Here is a 17,517-nt window from a genome sequence, read left to right as displayed (position 1 = left end):
TTTCCCTAGACGAAGCTTAGTCCAGCCCAGCCGTACATATGTCCGCCAGCCATGATACCCAGAACAAAAAGTCCTGGATTTGTACGGCATCAAATCACAGCACATTCAGGGATCAAACCTCCCATCCAGGTTGGGTACTTACCTACCTAGAACCCCACTCCGCGATAGCCTCAGACAACCCACTTTCGGTTCCGGCAAGGTGCTCCAGTCCACAATCTATCTAGGTTTGAAATGGCAAGGTGTTAGAAGACCCAATCAATCTCCATCTCTGCCGTCCCGTCTTCGAGTGGGGATCGGGGGAATTAAGAGACCTAGACATAGAAACGAGTCCAAAGGGGTTCGAAGCCCGAGACGTGTAGAATTTAAGCTTCATCCATCCATGGCTCAAATTCGATTCCCCAGAGTATTTCCACGTGGACCTCCGTTAGTCCACAAGAGGCTTTTCTTGTCGCTGCCAGGGCTTGGGCATAGGTGAAAAAGGTTGTGTGAGTGGCGGGCAGCTGTGTAACGTTTTGCAACATAGAAACATGTAGGTAGCCGACGTCCGCCAAGGCTTTTTCTCCGTACATCAATACGAAGTACAGAAACTGAATGAACAAGATTGTAGTCAACGTGGTATTATTAGTAGAGCAATCTATAAGCAAGCCTGGCGTCCGATGCCAATACGCCCCTGTCCCTTTTCATTATACATAATTACATACATACACGCCCGTCTTCCGAAACATATGCACACATGGAAGAGGCAGGCAAAGCTGACCGATCGCGATGGCAATCCAATTACAGCATCATAGCAGCGAACAAAGCCGCGACACCTGCAACGAAGAAGCTGCTCTGCAAAGTGGACGCGGCAGCAGGCGCCGGAGCGCTCGTTCGAGCGGGAGTGCCGCTAGTTGTGGAAGGGAGAGTCGTCTGAGCGTTGACAGATCCGGTGGGGGATCCAGAGGTGGAGACCAGTCTCGTCAGGGTCGATGACGTGCCATTAGCATGCGTGGTCGTGGTGTTGGCGGCGACAGTCAAGGACGCGACCGGGGCGTTGGTGGTGGGAGTCTGGATGACGGTGGTAGTGTTCTTAGCACTCTGTGTCGGGGCATCGGACTGCTGGGCCTTGTTCTTGTCGTCCTTGTCGCTGGACTTTTCCGGCTTGGGGCTGGCGACGTTGCCGACACTGCCAGGGCTGCCGCTCTTCTCGCCGGCGCCGATGATCTGGATACTCTGCCACTTGCCGTCGGAGCCCTTGGAGTACTCGTACTGCTTGGCACCAGCCTTGTCACCACCAGCATAGTCCCAAACCTTGAGGGAGCGGTAGTGACCGGCGAAGGGAGCCTGATCCCACTGAGCGAGACCACCAGCCCAGTCGATGGTGCCCTGGGCAGTGCCCTTTCCACCGACCCAGGTTCCGAGCTTCAGCTGCATGGGAGTTTGCGGGTAGTTGCCCTCGGCAGGGGTGGCGGTGCGGTAGACCTTTCCGTCAATGGAGAAGATGATGGACTCCTTGGTCCACTCAATGGTGTAGGTGTGGAAGCTGGTCATTGGGTTGAAGGGGACCTCGTAGTAGCGAGCGCGGGTGTAGTCGTTGACACCAAGGGCGTAGAAGTTGGTTTGAACGTGGGTTTGGTCAGCACCAACAAACTCCCAATCGATCTCGTCCAGGGCGTCAGACTGCAGGACAATGCTAGTGACGATGCCGCGACCGGGGGCGGCCTGCAGTTCAACTTCGACCTTGCCGAAGAAGAGGTAGTTCTTTGAGGTGAGGGTCGGCGCGTTGCTCTCCTCGAAGATGGTCATCTCGCAGCCCGTGTCGGCGGAGAATGACAGGACTTTGGGGTTGTACTTGATGCCGCCGTCGACGATGAAGAATGACTCGAGGTCGTTCATGTTCTTGGAGGTGCGGAAGTCATAGCTGGCTTCGCCGCCGAAAGCGGTGTTGGCAGGGCATGCTGAAGATTGTGTTAGAATCGCCATTCACTTTTGGTGTAAGTGAGGGGAACATACTGTCGCCCTTGACGGGGTTGCAAGCGGAAAAGGTCTGGGCAGAAGCCAGGCCAGCAGCGGCCAGAGTCAAGGCTGCGTAGCGCATCATCTTGAGTTGTGATTATGGAAGAGATGTGAGGGGGAGGAGGGCGATGGCGAGGGTGAGACTGTGAGTGATTGTCGTTGAAGTCAAACTTGCTGCAGAAAGGGAGCGGGAGCAAGGGTAGATATCGACGTTGAGAAGTAAGGTGAGGTTGAGGTAACACGAGAGGAGTAAACAACCACGGACGGTGATCCGAGGAAGATGTCCCAAATATAGAAATTAAGGAAATGCTAGAGGGATGGAAGAAAGGAACTAGTGCACTGGGCAGGTGGGAGGCCAAGGAAACAGAAAATGGTGAAAGGACGGCACCGGACGCTGTGTCTCTAAGTTTAGGTCGAAGCCGCCGCTTGGGAAACAGTAAACGGGAGGCTGGCGGATTCTGGGCGACCGAAAATGAAGAAAGTGAATCACGAATGTACAAAGTACCCTGATGTGGGGTGCAAGTGTAAGTGTAAGTGTAAGTGGGCGAGGATGAACACGAGCAGAGATGAAAGCAGGCGGGCAACGGTGAAGCCGGGCACCGAGGAGAGAGACACTCCCACCTCGCCTCAGTCATTGGGAGAAGTAAGACCACTGGGCCTCAGAATTACAGTTGAGTAAGGTACTTCACAACCAAGACAGAGACGAGAGAGGCTGTGTTTCTTTCCTGCTGCATTAGGGCCAGTAAGCGTGAGATGACACGAAGAATCGCTGCTTAGTCTGCTTTTATTTCTGGGCGCCTTCCCTTTTGCTTGAACGAATCCGCGCTTGCCAGGCGCACCACCTTCCTCACCTATTGGCCATTTAGCGGGAGAGAGTGCAACAGATGGGAGGCTGGGGGCCTTCCTAGTGATGAGCTAATGCAGGGTCCAAGTACCTTGGCTGCGAAAGGTGCGTGGAGAGATACATGCAGTGGTGTGCACCCTCGTCTTCTCCCCAGCCAGCTGGTTTGGCTCCAGGGACCCTCGGTGGCTGCCGCAAGCGGGGACTTTAACATCGATTACCTCAGCTTCCTCCCTCTTTCCCATCTTTGCACCTGCACCTTCCCTCCCTCAGTCAGTGAACCTGCCCAGAGTCGAGACGGATACGGAGTACGTACCGCGTTCTTGCCGTCCAGCTCGTGTCCGGTCGCGCCGTTGCTGCCACGCCAAACCCTCTGCATCCAGCTGGGGTTCCTGCCTATCTCGTGTTTGAATCATCAGATGGACGCCGTTTCCGTCTCCCACAGCCCTCGTCATGTTGTTTCCTCTCCAGCTCAACTCAAAAGTCTCCCAACCTCTTCATTCCTCGCAAACCACATCACCGGTTCGTCTCCTGACAGCTTCGACCTGCCAGCGGCGCGCCTATGACGCCGTCGCCACTCGACTGCAGACGTCCATCACCCCCTACAACATCCACAATGTCCCATTCCCAGCCCTCGCTCAATATCTTTCCCCCGTCAACGATGTCTTACGCTTAAGCCGACATGGAAGTCTGAAGATGATCTTTACCCACGCACACAGGCACTCTCGGCAATCTTGAGCGCAAGCAAGCGAGGCCACTTTAATTTCTAGTCGACTAGCCACATTTGCAAGCAGCCACACAGCCCTGCATCTCAGGGGATTGTGGCCCATCTACGCCAGCCGAGGCGCCAAGATGGTTGGCCGTCTCGTATCTTGGGAATAGGATGCGTCCGTTCGAGTACCATCAAAATTACCTCGCGCATATGCTACAGGCGTCCAGTGAGTAGAACAACGACCGATTGCATCAAAGTCTCTAAAGACGCTTCACTTGGCTTCTCTGGGCCATCCTTATTCATTGTTCTTAATCTGCTTTTTGCATTTCTTTTGGATGTTCCGTCCTAGCGGGACTAAAGACTAACTAACACGGAGCAGCCTGCATATTTTGTCCCCCTTTGCACGGCCTGAGAAAACACATTCTGCAACAATGGACTTATCCCGTCGCCCCTTGCATCAATCTGGTCAATCCATCATAAGTCGTCTCGTAATTGGCGCCAAGCGGACCTGTCCCTCGACCATCCACCAGCACATCCTCTGCGTCTCTGTGTGTCCATGCCCTCCCGACGGTCTCGAATCCATGCGGTCCCCTTGGGAAGAAAATTTGGAATAGTAAGAAGTGAAAATTGTATAGACAAAACACCCAATCGTGTCCTAGTCGCTGACGATCAGATCCGAAACAGAAACACTTGGACACGACACGCTAAAGAAACCCAATCGCTCTCGTCAACATCATCCGAAACTTGCTCCGCTTAGCAGGTGTTGAGCATAGAGGTGAGGGCAGTCTTCTCGGCAGAGGTGACGGTGAGGGCCCAGTAGCTCTTGACCGCAACCCAGGAGCGGGCGTAGGTGCAGTAGAAGCTGGTCAGAGGGGGCTTCCACGAGTCGGGGCTCTTGTCGCTCTTGGACTGGTTGACCTCATCCGTGACAGCCCACAGCTGGGGGCGGGTGAGATCGTTGGCAAACGACTCACGCTTGGCAGTGGTCCACGATGCGGCACCAGACTGTCGTCCCATGTTAGCATGCACCTTTAATTCTAACATTGCGCACAGAGCAGACTTACGATCCAAGCGTTCTTCAAGGGAACCATGTGGTCAATGTCAACATCGCTAGCGGCGGTCCAGGTGGCACCATCGTAAGGGCTCTTCCAGGTACCGCTGGTCGCGGAGCAGGCAGAGTTGACAACGACGTTGGTGCCATCACGCTGGAGCACAGTCTCGCGGGTGTTGCAGGTGCCGGAGATGGTGTCCCAGGTGGGGAACAGGTCACGGTCGTAGGTGCCGGTGTTGGTCCAGGCGGCAACGGTCAGAGCAGCGAGCTGGGTCTTGGCCGAGGCGGCGGTGGGGATGCCAGGCTGTATGCAAAATGTCAGAAACGGCTTCGGCAACGGCCAGTCACAACAAAATTCGGACTTACGGGAGTGGGCATCGGCAGGGGCTCGGCGACGGGGTTCGGGGCCGGGACGGGAGAGGCGACGGCCGCGCCGGCGATCATGAACAAAGCAGCAGTGACCTTCATGGTGACGGTGGCGAAAGGGCGGATGGATGAGACCGGGTGAGAAGACAGGACTGGGATGGAGGCTGGAGTGATGTGGTGAACGGGTGGCTTGGCACTGACGATGAAGCAGAAACAACAAACTGAGAGCGGGAGATCTGCCGTGATTTATATCTTCCGTCGACGTCCTTGCGGTTTATCTCGTTTGTCGTCAAAAGGACTTCCTCGTCGGCGGGTCGCGAGAGTTCCCAAGTCTGCGTTTCCCTCGCTTGTACAACGTCGAACCCCACCTTCATGTCGTTTGCAGCTCCGTCGAGCCAGTCACCACGTCGTCCGACCCCACGATTGTCTACCTGATGTCTTAATCTCCAGCCTGACCCTCCAGGAACCCGCCGACGGTGCGGCATTGAGTCGATGAAACGGCGCGCTGTTCTGAAAAGGGGCACTCTGTCCGGCCACAGTACGACCCAAAGCGACCGTCTCATAGGGCTTTCGCAGGGGGGACCACAGGGTTCTGTGGGCGAGCTGACAGCTCCGTGTGCCTTTATCTCTCGTGTTATTGGCGGGGTAATCTAAACGTTTGGTCAACTTCCCGGTCTCTGAGTGCCGATGCACGGCGCGCTACGGCTCCCGCTCTCTCGTCAACCTTAAGCCTGGTCCATCCCAAGTTTCCCAACCTTAACGCCAAGCTCACGAGAGTCGAGGACCAGCCACTCACGTCTCCCGGCACCGGCACGTTATCTTATCGGTCCCTGTCAATCACCTGCGAAAAGCGACATGGCTTGGCTGCGAAATCCTGGTCGTTCTGTCAATCTGTCTTCCATCTTGGTCCTGTCCGCTGCACGTCAACCCCTCCATGTCCCGGCTCCTTCAACAATAGCGCACGGGGTCTTTCACGAACCTTCCTGTTTGGGGGCCAGCTGCCGATGATGCGTGGTCAAGACTTCATGAGGAAGCCTGCCCTTGGAGGTGACGCTCGTGATAGCAACCTCTCAGGGTCTCGAGAATCGAAACGAGGCAACCCACGGGCTGCAGGCTCACAGACGTGCAGCACATAAACAACGAAGCCTAATGTCTCACGCCAGACGAATAGAGGCAGGTCGACGGGAGGGTAGATCCGGATCACCACTCGACACCGCAACGCCGCAAACCTGGAGAAGCCATCTCGACCGCTGGTTGGACTACATTTACGACAGCCAAGCAGACCTGCGCAAGCGCTGATAGCGATCGTCATCCCAAAGCGGTGTACAACATGGGCTCGGATTCGCTGCTTGGCCATTAAACATAGTTTCCCGCCAAACCTCGAAGTAGCGTTGCCCGTCCCCATAGGCTGGCGTTCTCAGAATCCCATTACTCGTGCGAGGCGGACCTCCCCAGGATGGCAAGACGCAAAAGAGCCCACATCCCGACCTCCGATCGGACCTTGCATCTGAATAAGCTTAAGCGGCACCGAGTTGCAACTTCACACACACGCCATTCTTTATCATGGAGAATATCTCGGCCGACTGCTATCCTCCGCCTAGCCTCTGTGTCTTATCGACAACCTGACTGTTTGATTGTCTCTCAGAAGTCAAATCCGCCTTCACCCATACCTGTACATCCGGCCTTTCCGCCAAACCAGGCATTCTGTCGCCGTCACTTGGATATCAGTCAAGATTCAGGGCAAGTTCAAGCCTCGGCAGCGATAAGAAGATTGCAGGGGAGGGAGATATCCCGCGGAACGTAATAAGCTTGACCAAACGAAGAAGGACCACTCACCCCGACACACCCTGCCGAGCACATGCCCAGCAGCTCGGAGCCGCAGCCAGTAGCTCCTCCACACGTTCCCGTTGCGCAGCTGCCTACAGCTCCGGGGCCCATGTTCGCGAAGCCTGGCCCAGCGGGATACAGGGTGCTCGTCGTCACGGCGGCCACGACCGATGCCCAAGGTCCGTCCACGGCGATATCTTTCCCCCAGAATGACGTCTTATCTTCACCGCGAGGTCCCATGCGCTTGCCAGAGTCCACCTTGAAAGTCTCGCTTGCCCTCTTGCGCGCCTTGGAATGCGCTTCTTCCAGTCTATTCCTGAACCCAGAACGCAATGGACGTGTCGCTGTCCGCTGCGCTGTCGTCTCGTTGGTGTGCACCGCCGGATGCGACGAGATATGCGCAGACTCGGCGGCTGGCGGCATGGGCATATTGTTGGCCTTGGAGGCTGCATGCCATGCTTCGAGAACTAAGGTACATGTACGCTCAGCAGGGGTTTGGTAAGTAAGTGTGGCTGATTCTAAAAGTAACACAGGCACACATGGGGGCGCGGGGAAGTGTAGTGGTTGCAAGATGCCTTACGCTTTTCCTCCTTGCCTATTCCGAACATCTTGGTCGTGGGCAAGGCCATCACCCTGACGGCTACAGATAACACATCTGCAGTCAGTAATCACGGCCAATTTCATTGTAGCTATCACCATCGGAGTGCGCCGAGCAGCGAGAACATGCGATATCACGACTTCCCCCTCGGGCTGGAGAGATCAAGATGACAGTGCTCTGGGGTGGTGGTACTGATAGGGACACTCACTTTCGCAGTACCAGCATTTGCACTCCGAGTAGATCTCGCCGTACTTTTCCTGGTATGTCTTACTTGTCCACTCAAAGGCTGTGCTTAGTCGATCCTCGTCAGCTTTGTCATTGTGATCTACAAAGGCCCCCGTCTTTGCGAGTGTGAAGACAAAATAGGACTGGGGAGAGAGCTGGTGCGTGTGCCACGCGAGGTCGACGTCAAGTGTCGGGACGGCAACTTTGTCCTCTGTGGACGAGGCAATCGCGATGATCTCGACGAATCGGGCGTACTTTTCTAAAAGTTTTCCCATGATATCCCGCGCTGTAGGAAAGTGCAACCAGTTGAGCTGCCAAGATCAGTCACCTGGCCAGCTCAGTATGTGAAGAGAGGAAGCCCTCACCTTGCACATCTTTTCAGTAAAGGTTGCTTGGCGCATCACACATCCTACGAGGTCAATGGAGAAAGGCGACGAGTTCTCCCAGTAACGCGACATCATCTTTCTCGTCTGCCGTTTTGCGTCTAGACTCAGACGGAAGGCCGTCACATTTTCTTGGCCGGGCCGGCTCATCACCTCACGTAAGTTCTTGGGATCTGCAAATTTACCTGTAAAGCTCTCTTCCATGGCATCTCGCACGGCCATAATGCTCGGGGCAGTTTTGTTTCTGGGCTTGAACATCTCGAGAATGTGTTCCGAGAGCCCGCGACGGGCCAGGCGGGTAGGGAAGAGCCGGTCTGGGCATTCCCCTGACGTATCGTCTGAGCCGTATTGTAAAGGGTTCGGTAGACCTGTATCGAGGTCGAGGGTTGTTCCCGGCATGGCGTGGTTGGATTGTATCGAAGCCCGGATGTCGTCGCGAAGTTTTGCTGCCCGGAGAGATTCGTGGGTCATCATGAGTCCGCACGAGGGGCATGCGTGGGCTAGTCGCCCGTCGGCGAGGCCTTGGCCTACGATGTCGAGTTGTCTTTGGAAGTATTGTCAGATATCTGGCATCCATAATAGCGGGATGCTAGAGCTACTAGGTAGAAAAGTCTGGAGTGGACTGCTGAAAGGGACAGAACTCACTTTGCACTCGAATCGCTCCGCGACACTCCACACGTCGTCCACGGGATGGAAGCCAAGGTAGAACACGCAGGGCACGGTACATCTTTGGCGTCAGGATCGTCTTCGTTGTACCAGGCGAGGTTCGTGTCCGCTTCCCAATGTGCTTTACACGCGTCCGAGACGGCGTATTCAAAATTTGGGCTGATGATGGCAGCGTTGATGATAGACCAGGGGATTCCTGCTGCCCAGAGGGAGCTGTGACCGTAGCGGAGGCAGTCCTTTGATAATGTCAGTATTTGGACGACGATTGCGATAGCGACAAGGGGGTCTATTGACCTCAAGGTAGAGTCTCGGGTTGAGCATATGCGCGTGCCAGACGAGTAGCACATCTAGAGGTGGCAGCATCTCCTCGCGCCAAACCATCGGTTTCGACTCGGGGAACCCTTCATACCGGGCCCGGCTCCGATGCTGTCTACTCTCCCCAGTCTCATGCTCGGCTTCGCCTTGGCCCTTGCTTTGACACTCGGCTGGATCTCCTCCGTTAGACAAGGATAACGACTGACTGGGTTTGGACCCGATGACGAGCATGTCGCTCTCGAGGAGCATGTCTGGGCCGAAACTCCGCCACCATGCTGCGTAGCGGTCTACCGCGCGGCCGAGGTAGATTGCCCACCTCTTTTCGCGGAGTCTGATCAAGATATCCAGGTCGAGTTCAGGTTTGATTCCAGTGTCCGGATCCATTGGTGCTCTCTTGGTGGTCTTGTGGTTGTGTTCTTCGCTCTTCGTGCCGTTGCTGTCACCATCGCCATTCCGTGTTTCGGTGAATTTCATGGGAGTAATGGTGGTACCGGCCCGCGCATCCCAAATATCCCATAGACCATCGCGGTACCCTGTTTCCGTCTTGAGGCGGTTGAAGGCTGTTAAGAGGCGAAGGTGCGCTAGACATGCGTCTTGGGTCGGGAAGGATGATGGAATCGGGGTTTCAGGCGGGAGTGCAAAATTGATACCCATGGCGATGCCGGCTGGGACGGAAAGATCCGGATCGGAGAGCGCGGTACCGTGGGACAAGGGAGGGGCCGAGGCGGCGTGTAGAGCGGATCCCGGGTTTGCGGCGATTCCGGATGCGGACGCGGATGTGGAGCCTTGGCCGTCTTCCGGAGGAGGAGGAGCCCGTTTGCTCCCTCCCTTTCTTTTCCACATTACGCAAGGATAGGACTCTTCCCTGCCTTATACGGATTTGTTAATTCGAGTCGAATGAGCCGGGTCCGTTTTTATAGTTTCTTTCTTCAAGAGAGACGTGAGCCTGCCAATTGCTGCGACGTGGAAACTTTCATATGCGGCTGTGCTTGACCGTGTCGGTGAGTGAGTGGTATCGAGGGACGGTAAAGCGGTGTGCGTTCCTCAACCCCGCGGATCGTCGGTCCCTGTCCGGGGGCGCTAAAGTCTTGCTTTCCTTGCGAATAGGCAGTTCCGAATTGGATACTTTGGGATCGGGAGGTTTTTAGTTCGCAATTACCCTCTAATTCAAACCGGATGTTGCGCCGCGTCGCTCGTTGCGGTTGCGAGTGCCTTGCGTACCGCCAGGTAGGTCTTGCGGGAGGGCCAAGTTGGAGTCAGTCAGGGTAGAGGCGATCGAGATTCTTCCGCTGCGAGGTCCAATTGACGTCGAAACTTTCTGACCGAGATGTCCCAGACGCCGTGTACGCAGTACGAAGAAAATCGGATTGCGGCGGTGACTTGGAGTAGTTTATGAAATATCCATGATTCATCTCCACAGCATACATGCATGTTCCATTGTCGATCAGTGATAAAGAGCCGTTCAGTCGGATCTCGCTCGACAGGTGTGTGTGGCGTGTGGTTTGGTGTGTTGGCTCCAATGACGGGCACTGGTTGGGTGTGCATTAGACCCCGCAGGTAGGATTTGTCGCGGGGGAGCATGCCAGTCCAGAAGGATTCAAATGTTTGGAGCATGGTGACGTTGGAAGCGGGTTCAGTTTGCCGTGTGAACGAGCCATAGTGTGTGATGGGCATTTGCAATGCTTGGCGGTGAGGCGTTATCTTTGGACTATGAAAGTCGCGTTAGAGTTTGGGACATGCAATTAAGATGTTCTTGGTTATATTGAATCGATTCTGGTATATTGCAGTAAATAACATAATGTGGGCGGTATTCTCCGCTTCCGATGCCTCAACGCCGTGCCATGCAAATTCATTAGATGTAAAGGTTAGATCCGACGACCCCTCATGTTCGCCAACCATGTTGTAGCTGTATCATGATTGACTTGGTTGGGAATCATATTCCTTCACACATTAGACTCTCTCCTGGTGAGAGGTCCCGTCGACGGCGCTCTTGGGCTGCAGGCCTTCTCCCTTCTCACTGTGCACGCCACCGTCGCTGACGCTGGCATCAAGGTCTGTTCCAGCCTTCTGGCGGATGCGGTGCATCTCCTCAGCAGAGGGAGGTACCCATTGGGTGCTCTTCCACGGCTTGACGCCCTCCAAGTACATGGTGTCAATTTCCTCCAAAGTGCGTCCCTGACCCTCGATGACGAAGAAGTAGACAACGAAGCCAGCAACCAGGTTGCATCCGGCAAAGACGTAACCGTATCGGAAGTCAATGGCGCCAGTAATAAAGGGAGAAAAGAAGCCGATGAAGAAGTTCCAGATCCAGTTGCTGGCGGTGGAGAGGGACATGGCCTTGGCGCGGTATCTCGAGGGGAAGAGTTCGGCTTGGATGGTCCAGATCTTGAAGAAGTTAGCACGCGATTGAGGAGAGAATGGTGCGGACGCTTGATGACTTACCATAGGTCCCCAGGTGGTAGCAAACCCCAGAATGAAGAGAGAAGCGAAAACGATGAGCACGATGCCGGGGCCGACAGTATTTTGAGGGTTCTCGCGATCCAAGCTGAAGTGACCGACGGAGGCAAAGATCAAGAAGCAGATAAACATCCAGCCGGAGCCAACCATAAGCGACTTGCGTCTGCCATAGTGTTCAACAATGTAAAGACCGATAAAGGTGGTTCCAAAGTTGATAGCATTCAGGATGATCTGGGTGATGAAGGAGTTGATGTTGACAGACGAAAAGATGGTGGTTCCTGGAGGCAAATTAGACTCCATAATTCAAGGAAACGACATGGGATAAGAGGACTCACCGTAGTAAAAGAAGTAATTGGCACCGGTGAGTTGCTGGAGCATTTGCAGTCCGCAACCCAAGGCAATACGCTGGGCCATTTTCGGGGCCTTGAACATGCCAGAGAACTCCTGGACGGCATTGCCCTTGATCTGCGATTCAGCCCGAAGCTTGCTCTCAATCTCCTCGAGCTGGATGTGAATGCTGTAGTGGTTCTCGGGAGCGCCGTAAACTCGGCAAAGGGTGTTCTTGGCACGCTCAATGTTGCCCATGCGGTAGTCATAACGGGGAGTTTCGGGGAAGGCAAGAATGCCAACGCCGAGGATGATGGTCCAGAGCCAACCAAGACCAATGACGATGCGCCAAGAGCCTGAACTGTTTTCGAGATGCGTGACAGTGCCATAGTTGCTATATCTCTGTTAGTTGTCTCTCTAGGAATGCTGCGTTGGCTGTGCACTTACAAGCACGCGGCGAGGAAAATGCCGAGAGTGATAAAAAGCTGGTAGGCACAAACGAGAGCACCGCGAATCCATGGCGGTGCGGTCTCGGCCTGGAACATGGGAACAATGAGACTGAGAGCACCGACACCGAAGCCAGCGACCAAGCGGCCAACCATGATTTGTTCCCATGCTCTTTCAGCGGCAATTTGGATGACGAAACCGATGGAAGTGATGAGGCACCAGAAGGAGATGGAGTACCGGCGACCAAACTTGTCGGCGATGGGGGCGGCGCACAAGGCACCGATGAGGGTACCGATGGAGAGGAGACCGACGATCAGACCGGAGCGGACGTTGCTGAACTTGATGGAGCCGTCGGCCTTGTGCTCGCCGAACCGGTCGAGGAAGTCGGGCATCTCTAGAAATCCGGAGATCTGACCCGTATCATAGCCAAAGACCATGCCACCCATGGAGATGAGGATACCCATGGCCCATGACCGCCCCGAGATGCGCTTCAGCGGGGAGTAGTCGAGGTGGGCGAGGTCCTGGCGGGCATCGCTTGCCTTCTCAGAGGAAGGATTGTATTTGTCGAACTCAATCGTCGAGAACCCCATGTTGGGCGACGGTTTGTGTGGTGTTGTTGGTAGTGATGTTTGGTGAAGATGATGGAGAGATGTGCCAATGACGGTTCGTCCGAGACAGAAAGAAGCGTGTGTGAGGAGGCCATGGCGGGCAGCATTATATGAATGTTTCGTCGATCGACAGACGAGACGAGGATTGAGAGCCGCTCGCAAGCGCAGTACGCTTATGCTGCTGAATGGGTGGGCAGAGTTGGGGGCGTCCAGTCTCAGTCGGCTAGGGGCGTGACGTCAAGAGAGGACCGAGGCCTTGGAGTAAGTCAATGTGCGAGAGAGACTACACTCCAGAGAGAGTGCCCGATGACTTGGGATGGACGGCGGTGCCACCGTATGCCACCGAGGTGTTGCCGTCCGGGGCCCGGGGTCTCCAGGTTGAAGGAATCGGCCCGTTCCCCATCTTTTTCTGGTGTCAGGCAGAGAGAAGAGACTTCAGAGACGAGAAGGAAGCCGAGGGGACGAAGATGGAGATTTGGCGGATGTCATTGGGTGTGTGGGCGCGAACTATGGAGGCCTGATCCAATACTTCTGTGTAGTGTCAGTGTACACCAGATTACCAATGCAGCTCTGGGGATGAGAATCATGGGATTCTTGGGAATTGTGGAAACAGACCAGGCAGAAAAAACTTACAGCGTTGGCCGGGGACGACATGGTCTGTCGATTGTTCCCTGGCACGGCGTGGAAGAAAATCGTGAGATTGAGCAACGGCTGGATGACGTTGGTGGGCGAGGTGCGTTTTGTGGGAAACCCAGGGGGGCGTGAGATGATGCAAAGATGCCGGATCCGCTCAAGGCCGTTTTACAATGCAAAGTATCTTTTGCGCATAAACTTGGTGTGCGGTACCAAAGAAAGCCGTTTTTGTACAAGTATCAGTACCGGTACACTAAGAGAAGGCCAGTAAGGTGCAGGGTGTGCCGGAGGAACCGGGGCCGGGGTACACTACACGAGCAGGTGGTCAAATTCTCTGGAGATTCCCTCACGGCACATTCGGATTGCAGGCTTAGGCTTTGAGAAGTGAGCAACTTTGTATTTGATAAACTGCGGATGAACATGTGGTAAACGACAGGCTTCTTTCAGACGGAGCTAGGTGGAATGTCGTGGTGAGGTGAGCAACTCACAACACACGTCACTCTTCTCTTCTCTCCGAATGTTCCTTCTCATCCAATTGAGGTACCCAGTACACAAGTAGAAAGAGGGGCGATGGAATGAGGCCATCGTGATATGACACGGAATGTATCGGGCCAGCGAATCTTATGTGGAAAGATACATTAGGTGAGTCCCTGGACAGACGACGGAATGGTGCCGCGGCAGAGGGACGGCAGGCGCTGCCGGAATTGCTGCCCACGTCACTGTCAACTGCGCACCAGTGAGAAGGCACGATGACAAGCGGGACGACACGAAATGCAGTCGCGTTGCCAATCATCGCCAAGCTGCTTCCCGACCGGGTGGATCGGATCTGGTGCCAAGTGGCCAGTTATCCCAGGCAGGTTCTCGAGGCAGGTCCCGATCGCTACCTTCTTGCCGAATGCACATGGTCCCTTTGGCCCTTCTTTCCCTGGCAACTCGAACCCGAAATGGTATACTGCGTATTGCTGGCCAAGTGAAGGCACAAATGGAAGCCATGGAAGGGCAGGAGAGCCGCTTCCTCGAGTCTCGGTAAAAGTCTTGGATGATAAGAGACACAGCCAAACAAGCTCTGCCGAACGGGGGCCCAAGAAATCTTGATTGAACCACAGCACTTGCCTCAATCCCCAACCCTTGCCTCACATCCTCCTAAGTTCCTTCCTCATGAAAACCAGTACGTATCAATCCAATTCAGCCCCGCCAACACCAAACATCAGATGACGTCGTTATTCAAAACACACGGAAAGAGGAAAAAAGAATGGAAGGAACCCAGAGATGTTGGAAAAAGATATCGCCGTGACACCTTCACGGCCCATATCCGGCTTTCCGTTCTTCAGAGCCGTCGTTACTCTCTTTCGGCCCTTTTCTCCCCTCAACCCAGAGTCTCCAGCAAAGCCCCAAACATTCTCCAGAAATCTCCATTCTTTTGCCCTTTCTGCTGCGTGCGCAGCGTGTCACGGTCTCTCTCTTCTTTCCCCAGCTCCAGAAAACTCAGAGTCTCTTGCCCTATTCTACAGGTCTAACCGGTCTGTCGGTCGCCGTCCGAGGGAGAACCGACGCCAATTCTCCCCATCCTCCATCCCACCCACCCGAACCACGCAACCCACGCCATCTTCCCCTCGGGGCTCCCAGATCTGTGGTGTTCTTTTCTCTCTTCAATGGATCATTCGGGGCCCCTTCCGGGGAACGAGATGCGAATCAAAGGGGCCTCGCGCCGTCCCCATTGTTTCGGCCTCCGCCACGACGCCGTCGCCCCCAACGGCCAACCACATCACCATCGAGCCCCGTCTTCCCCCGTACATCTATCCGAGTCTCGACTTTTCTTTGATTTCTCTGGTCTCGTAAGAGGAGTCGTAAGAGGAGGTCATGAGGCTCTCGTGGGGTTCGGCGAATCCTAAGAAGAAAAGTATCGTGCCTCGGCTTGTTCGTCTCCACAGTTATTTTCGTCAGTCACGCACTCACCAGAACCACCACGGACCATACTTCCCAGAACTGTTAACTTCGCGACATATCGACGATACCCAATCTCCACTGTTATCACGCGCCACTTCTTTCCAGAGAACAAACAGCTTTCCAGCCTGTACGAGAAAGAAACTGGATCTCGATTGGGAATCAAAACTCGCCCATCAGGGGACGATCCCTCCGCCCTAAGTGACTGATTGTCGGATCAGCCACGTGCCTAGCCCCAACATTCGCCGTTCAGTTGCGCCAGTTCATCTCCATTACGATCCATCCGACTGTTACAGCCATACACACATTTTTTGATAATCGGCGCCGTCCACTTTTCTCGGTCGCACTGCGGTATCTCTCTGCATTGCTATGCGCACCTATTGTACGGATCTATTATTGCACCTCACGATGGTCTGCACGGTTCCGGCTTCTCCGTAAACCCCCCCCCCCCCCCCGGCGTTACTCTGTCACTGAACTGCCAGGGCGTCCTTGGTTATGGTCGCGGGAACGCTGGGCCCGCCGTGCTTCCTCCCGCAATAATCATTCTTCCCGTTTCAACTTCCGAGCTCCCATGGCTCTCCCTGCGGTCCCGACCAGTCCCGACGATCCCCGATAAAATTTCAATGTCGCCGACATAGCACATCGACACCTTCAGACGCGTCCACATTGCAGACCCAAGCGTTACGTGATCAGAGCTGAACGGACCGAATGCTGTTATGCGACCTACCACGTGGACTCTAAGCCATTGACCCCCGTCGGCTTATCAGCCAAAGTGGTGATCCGAAAGCCGTGTCGCAGCCCTTCCTGTGGGTTGTGGACGTTGTAGTCCGAGATGGCAGTGTGCGCCGTCACTCTGTTATCCCAGAGAGCGACAGTTCCCTCTTCCCACTTGACGCGGACTTGGAAGTCCTGGCCGTTGTTGATATGCTGTTTCTTTTTGTCAATAGGGAACTGAAACCCGAATGCTGGTATCACAAACCTTGAACAGGAGCTTCAGCAGCGCATCTGATTCCTCATCTCGAAGGCCGACAATCCTCTTTGTGAAGCCTGGATTGATGAACAGCGCCTTTTGGCCAGTTGCCTGCGACATGCAAGACATTAGTGGAACGGACTTAATCGCGAGCTACAATTTATGGCGACATTACATACGGGATGAATCCGAACAATGGGATGCTCCGACTTGACCGGCTCCCTCCGCACAAATTTGCCGTCTCGACGACCGTTGTCGGCTTGGGGAAAGCCGCTGTGTTCTGCTCTCAACCCCTCGAGAAGAGCTTGTATCGGCCTCGACAATCGCGCATACGCCGCCGTCTGAGAAACCCACGCCGTGTCGCCGCCCGTCTCAGGTACAGAGAGAAGTGTCAGGATCGTCACGCCCGGTGATTGATGCTCATACGACACGTCTGAGTGGTACCCGATGGTCGAGAGTTTGTTGCTCTTGCTCCGGTTGCGATACTCATTGTCCGGACCCAGGTAGATGTTGTGCAGCTCGAGATGGTCCTTGACATGCGCGCCGACGGGCTGGAAACTTGTCAGCAAACTCTTTGCCGAAATGGCAGAGTGAGATGGCCACGAACGTGGATGTGGAGGGGGCCAAAGTATTTCCCGAATTTCTTTTGCTTCTCGATGCTGATGTCCTTGAAGTCTTGGTTTCGGAACACGACGACGCCGCGCTCCGCGATGAGAAGTGCAAGCTCGTCTCTCTGTCTGTCGTTCAGCTGAGATAGTTGCAAGCCTCGAATCTCGGTGCCAATGACTGGTGTCAGCTTCGTGGCCTTGATCTCTTTGTTGTCCCTCGGAAGGAGATTTAGCTTCTCCTTGTTCGCTACGAGACCGCGGTCGTTGAACTCGAATGGCTGTAGCGGGGGGAAGGATGTCTTTTCGTCGTACACCGGCAAGTATTGGGCGTATTTGTACTAATGTCATTGTCAATCTTGTTACCTTGATACAAATCAAGTGATGTATTAATGGCATACCTGATCGTGGATCTTATCATCGTATGCCAAGGTCAGCTTGACGGGTGCCGTCTCAGCGTGAGTTTCGGTTGTAGTGGTTGTAGACATTATAAGTGATGGTTCTTTTTTCTTTCTTGCTTCTGGGTAATCAAATAGACAAGTTCCAT

At 54.6% G+C, this 17,517-nt stretch overlaps 6 protein-coding genes across 6 annotated transcripts; 1 reads left to right on the top strand and 5 right to left on the bottom strand.

The window, feature by feature from the left end:
- Positions 1 to 777: 777 nt before the first annotated feature.
- On the bottom strand, positions 778 to 2,080 carry CTAM01_15460 (glycosyl hydrolase family 16; the record flags this gene model as incomplete). Its single annotated transcript, XM_060531457.1, has 2 exons — positions 778 to 1,937; positions 1,993 to 2,080. 2 exons carry the CDS (start codon positions 2,078 to 2,080, stop codon positions 778 to 780), a joined length of 1,248 nt encoding a protein of 415 aa, XP_060373969.1.
- Positions 2,081 to 4,301: 2,221 nt separating this feature from the next.
- CTAM01_15459 (uncharacterized protein) lies at positions 4,302 to 5,067 on the bottom strand (the record flags this gene model as incomplete). The annotated part of the gene is made up of 3 exons (XM_060531456.1): positions 4,302 to 4,553; positions 4,613 to 4,903; positions 4,966 to 5,067. The coding sequence occupies 3 exons, from the start codon at positions 5,065 to 5,067 to the stop codon at positions 4,302 to 4,304; spliced, it is 645 nt and encodes a 214-aa protein (XP_060373968.1).
- Positions 5,068 to 6,606: 1,539 nt separating this feature from the next.
- Positions 6,607 to 9,822, bottom strand: CTAM01_15458 (uncharacterized protein; the record flags this gene model as incomplete). The annotated part of the gene is made up of 7 exons (XM_060531455.1): positions 6,607 to 6,669; positions 6,802 to 7,259; positions 7,373 to 7,432; positions 7,599 to 7,926; positions 7,981 to 8,542; positions 8,644 to 8,900; positions 8,959 to 9,822. The coding sequence occupies 7 exons, from the start codon at positions 9,820 to 9,822 to the stop codon at positions 6,607 to 6,609; spliced, it is 2,592 nt and encodes an 863-aa protein (XP_060373967.1).
- A 1,107-nt stretch (positions 9,823 to 10,929) lies between these two features.
- On the bottom strand, positions 10,930 to 12,800 carry CTAM01_15457 (uncharacterized protein; the record flags this gene model as incomplete). Its single annotated transcript, XM_060531454.1, has 4 exons — positions 10,930 to 11,364; positions 11,422 to 11,714; positions 11,772 to 12,157; positions 12,211 to 12,800. The coding sequence occupies 4 exons, from the start codon at positions 12,798 to 12,800 to the stop codon at positions 10,930 to 10,932; spliced, it is 1,704 nt and encodes a 567-aa protein (XP_060373966.1).
- Positions 12,801 to 12,932: 132 nt separating this feature from the next.
- On the top strand, positions 12,933 to 13,583 carry CTAM01_15456 (uncharacterized protein; the record flags this gene model as incomplete). Its single annotated transcript, XM_060531453.1, has 1 exon — positions 12,933 to 13,583. One exon carries the CDS (start codon positions 12,933 to 12,935, stop codon positions 13,581 to 13,583), a length of 651 nt encoding a protein of 216 aa, XP_060373965.1.
- A 2,535-nt stretch (positions 13,584 to 16,118) lies between these two features.
- Positions 16,119 to 17,458, bottom strand: CTAM01_15455 (TfdA family Taurine catabolism dioxygenase TauD; the record flags this gene model as incomplete). The annotated part of the gene is made up of 5 exons (XM_060531452.1): positions 16,119 to 16,322; positions 16,375 to 16,476; positions 16,545 to 16,916; positions 16,973 to 17,311; positions 17,372 to 17,458. 5 exons carry the CDS (start codon positions 17,456 to 17,458, stop codon positions 16,119 to 16,121), a joined length of 1,104 nt encoding a protein of 367 aa, XP_060373964.1.
- Positions 17,459 to 17,517: the final 59 nt, after the last annotated feature.

This window comes from Colletotrichum tamarilloi (genome assembly GCF_030869305.1).
Source record: "Colletotrichum tamarilloi strain Tom-12 chromosome Unknown Scaffold_163.1, whole genome shotgun sequence".
Classification (NCBI taxonomy): Eukaryota; Fungi; Ascomycota; class Sordariomycetes; order Glomerellales; family Glomerellaceae; genus Colletotrichum; species Colletotrichum tamarilloi.
This window is presented reverse-complemented; position numbering and strand designations above follow the sequence as displayed.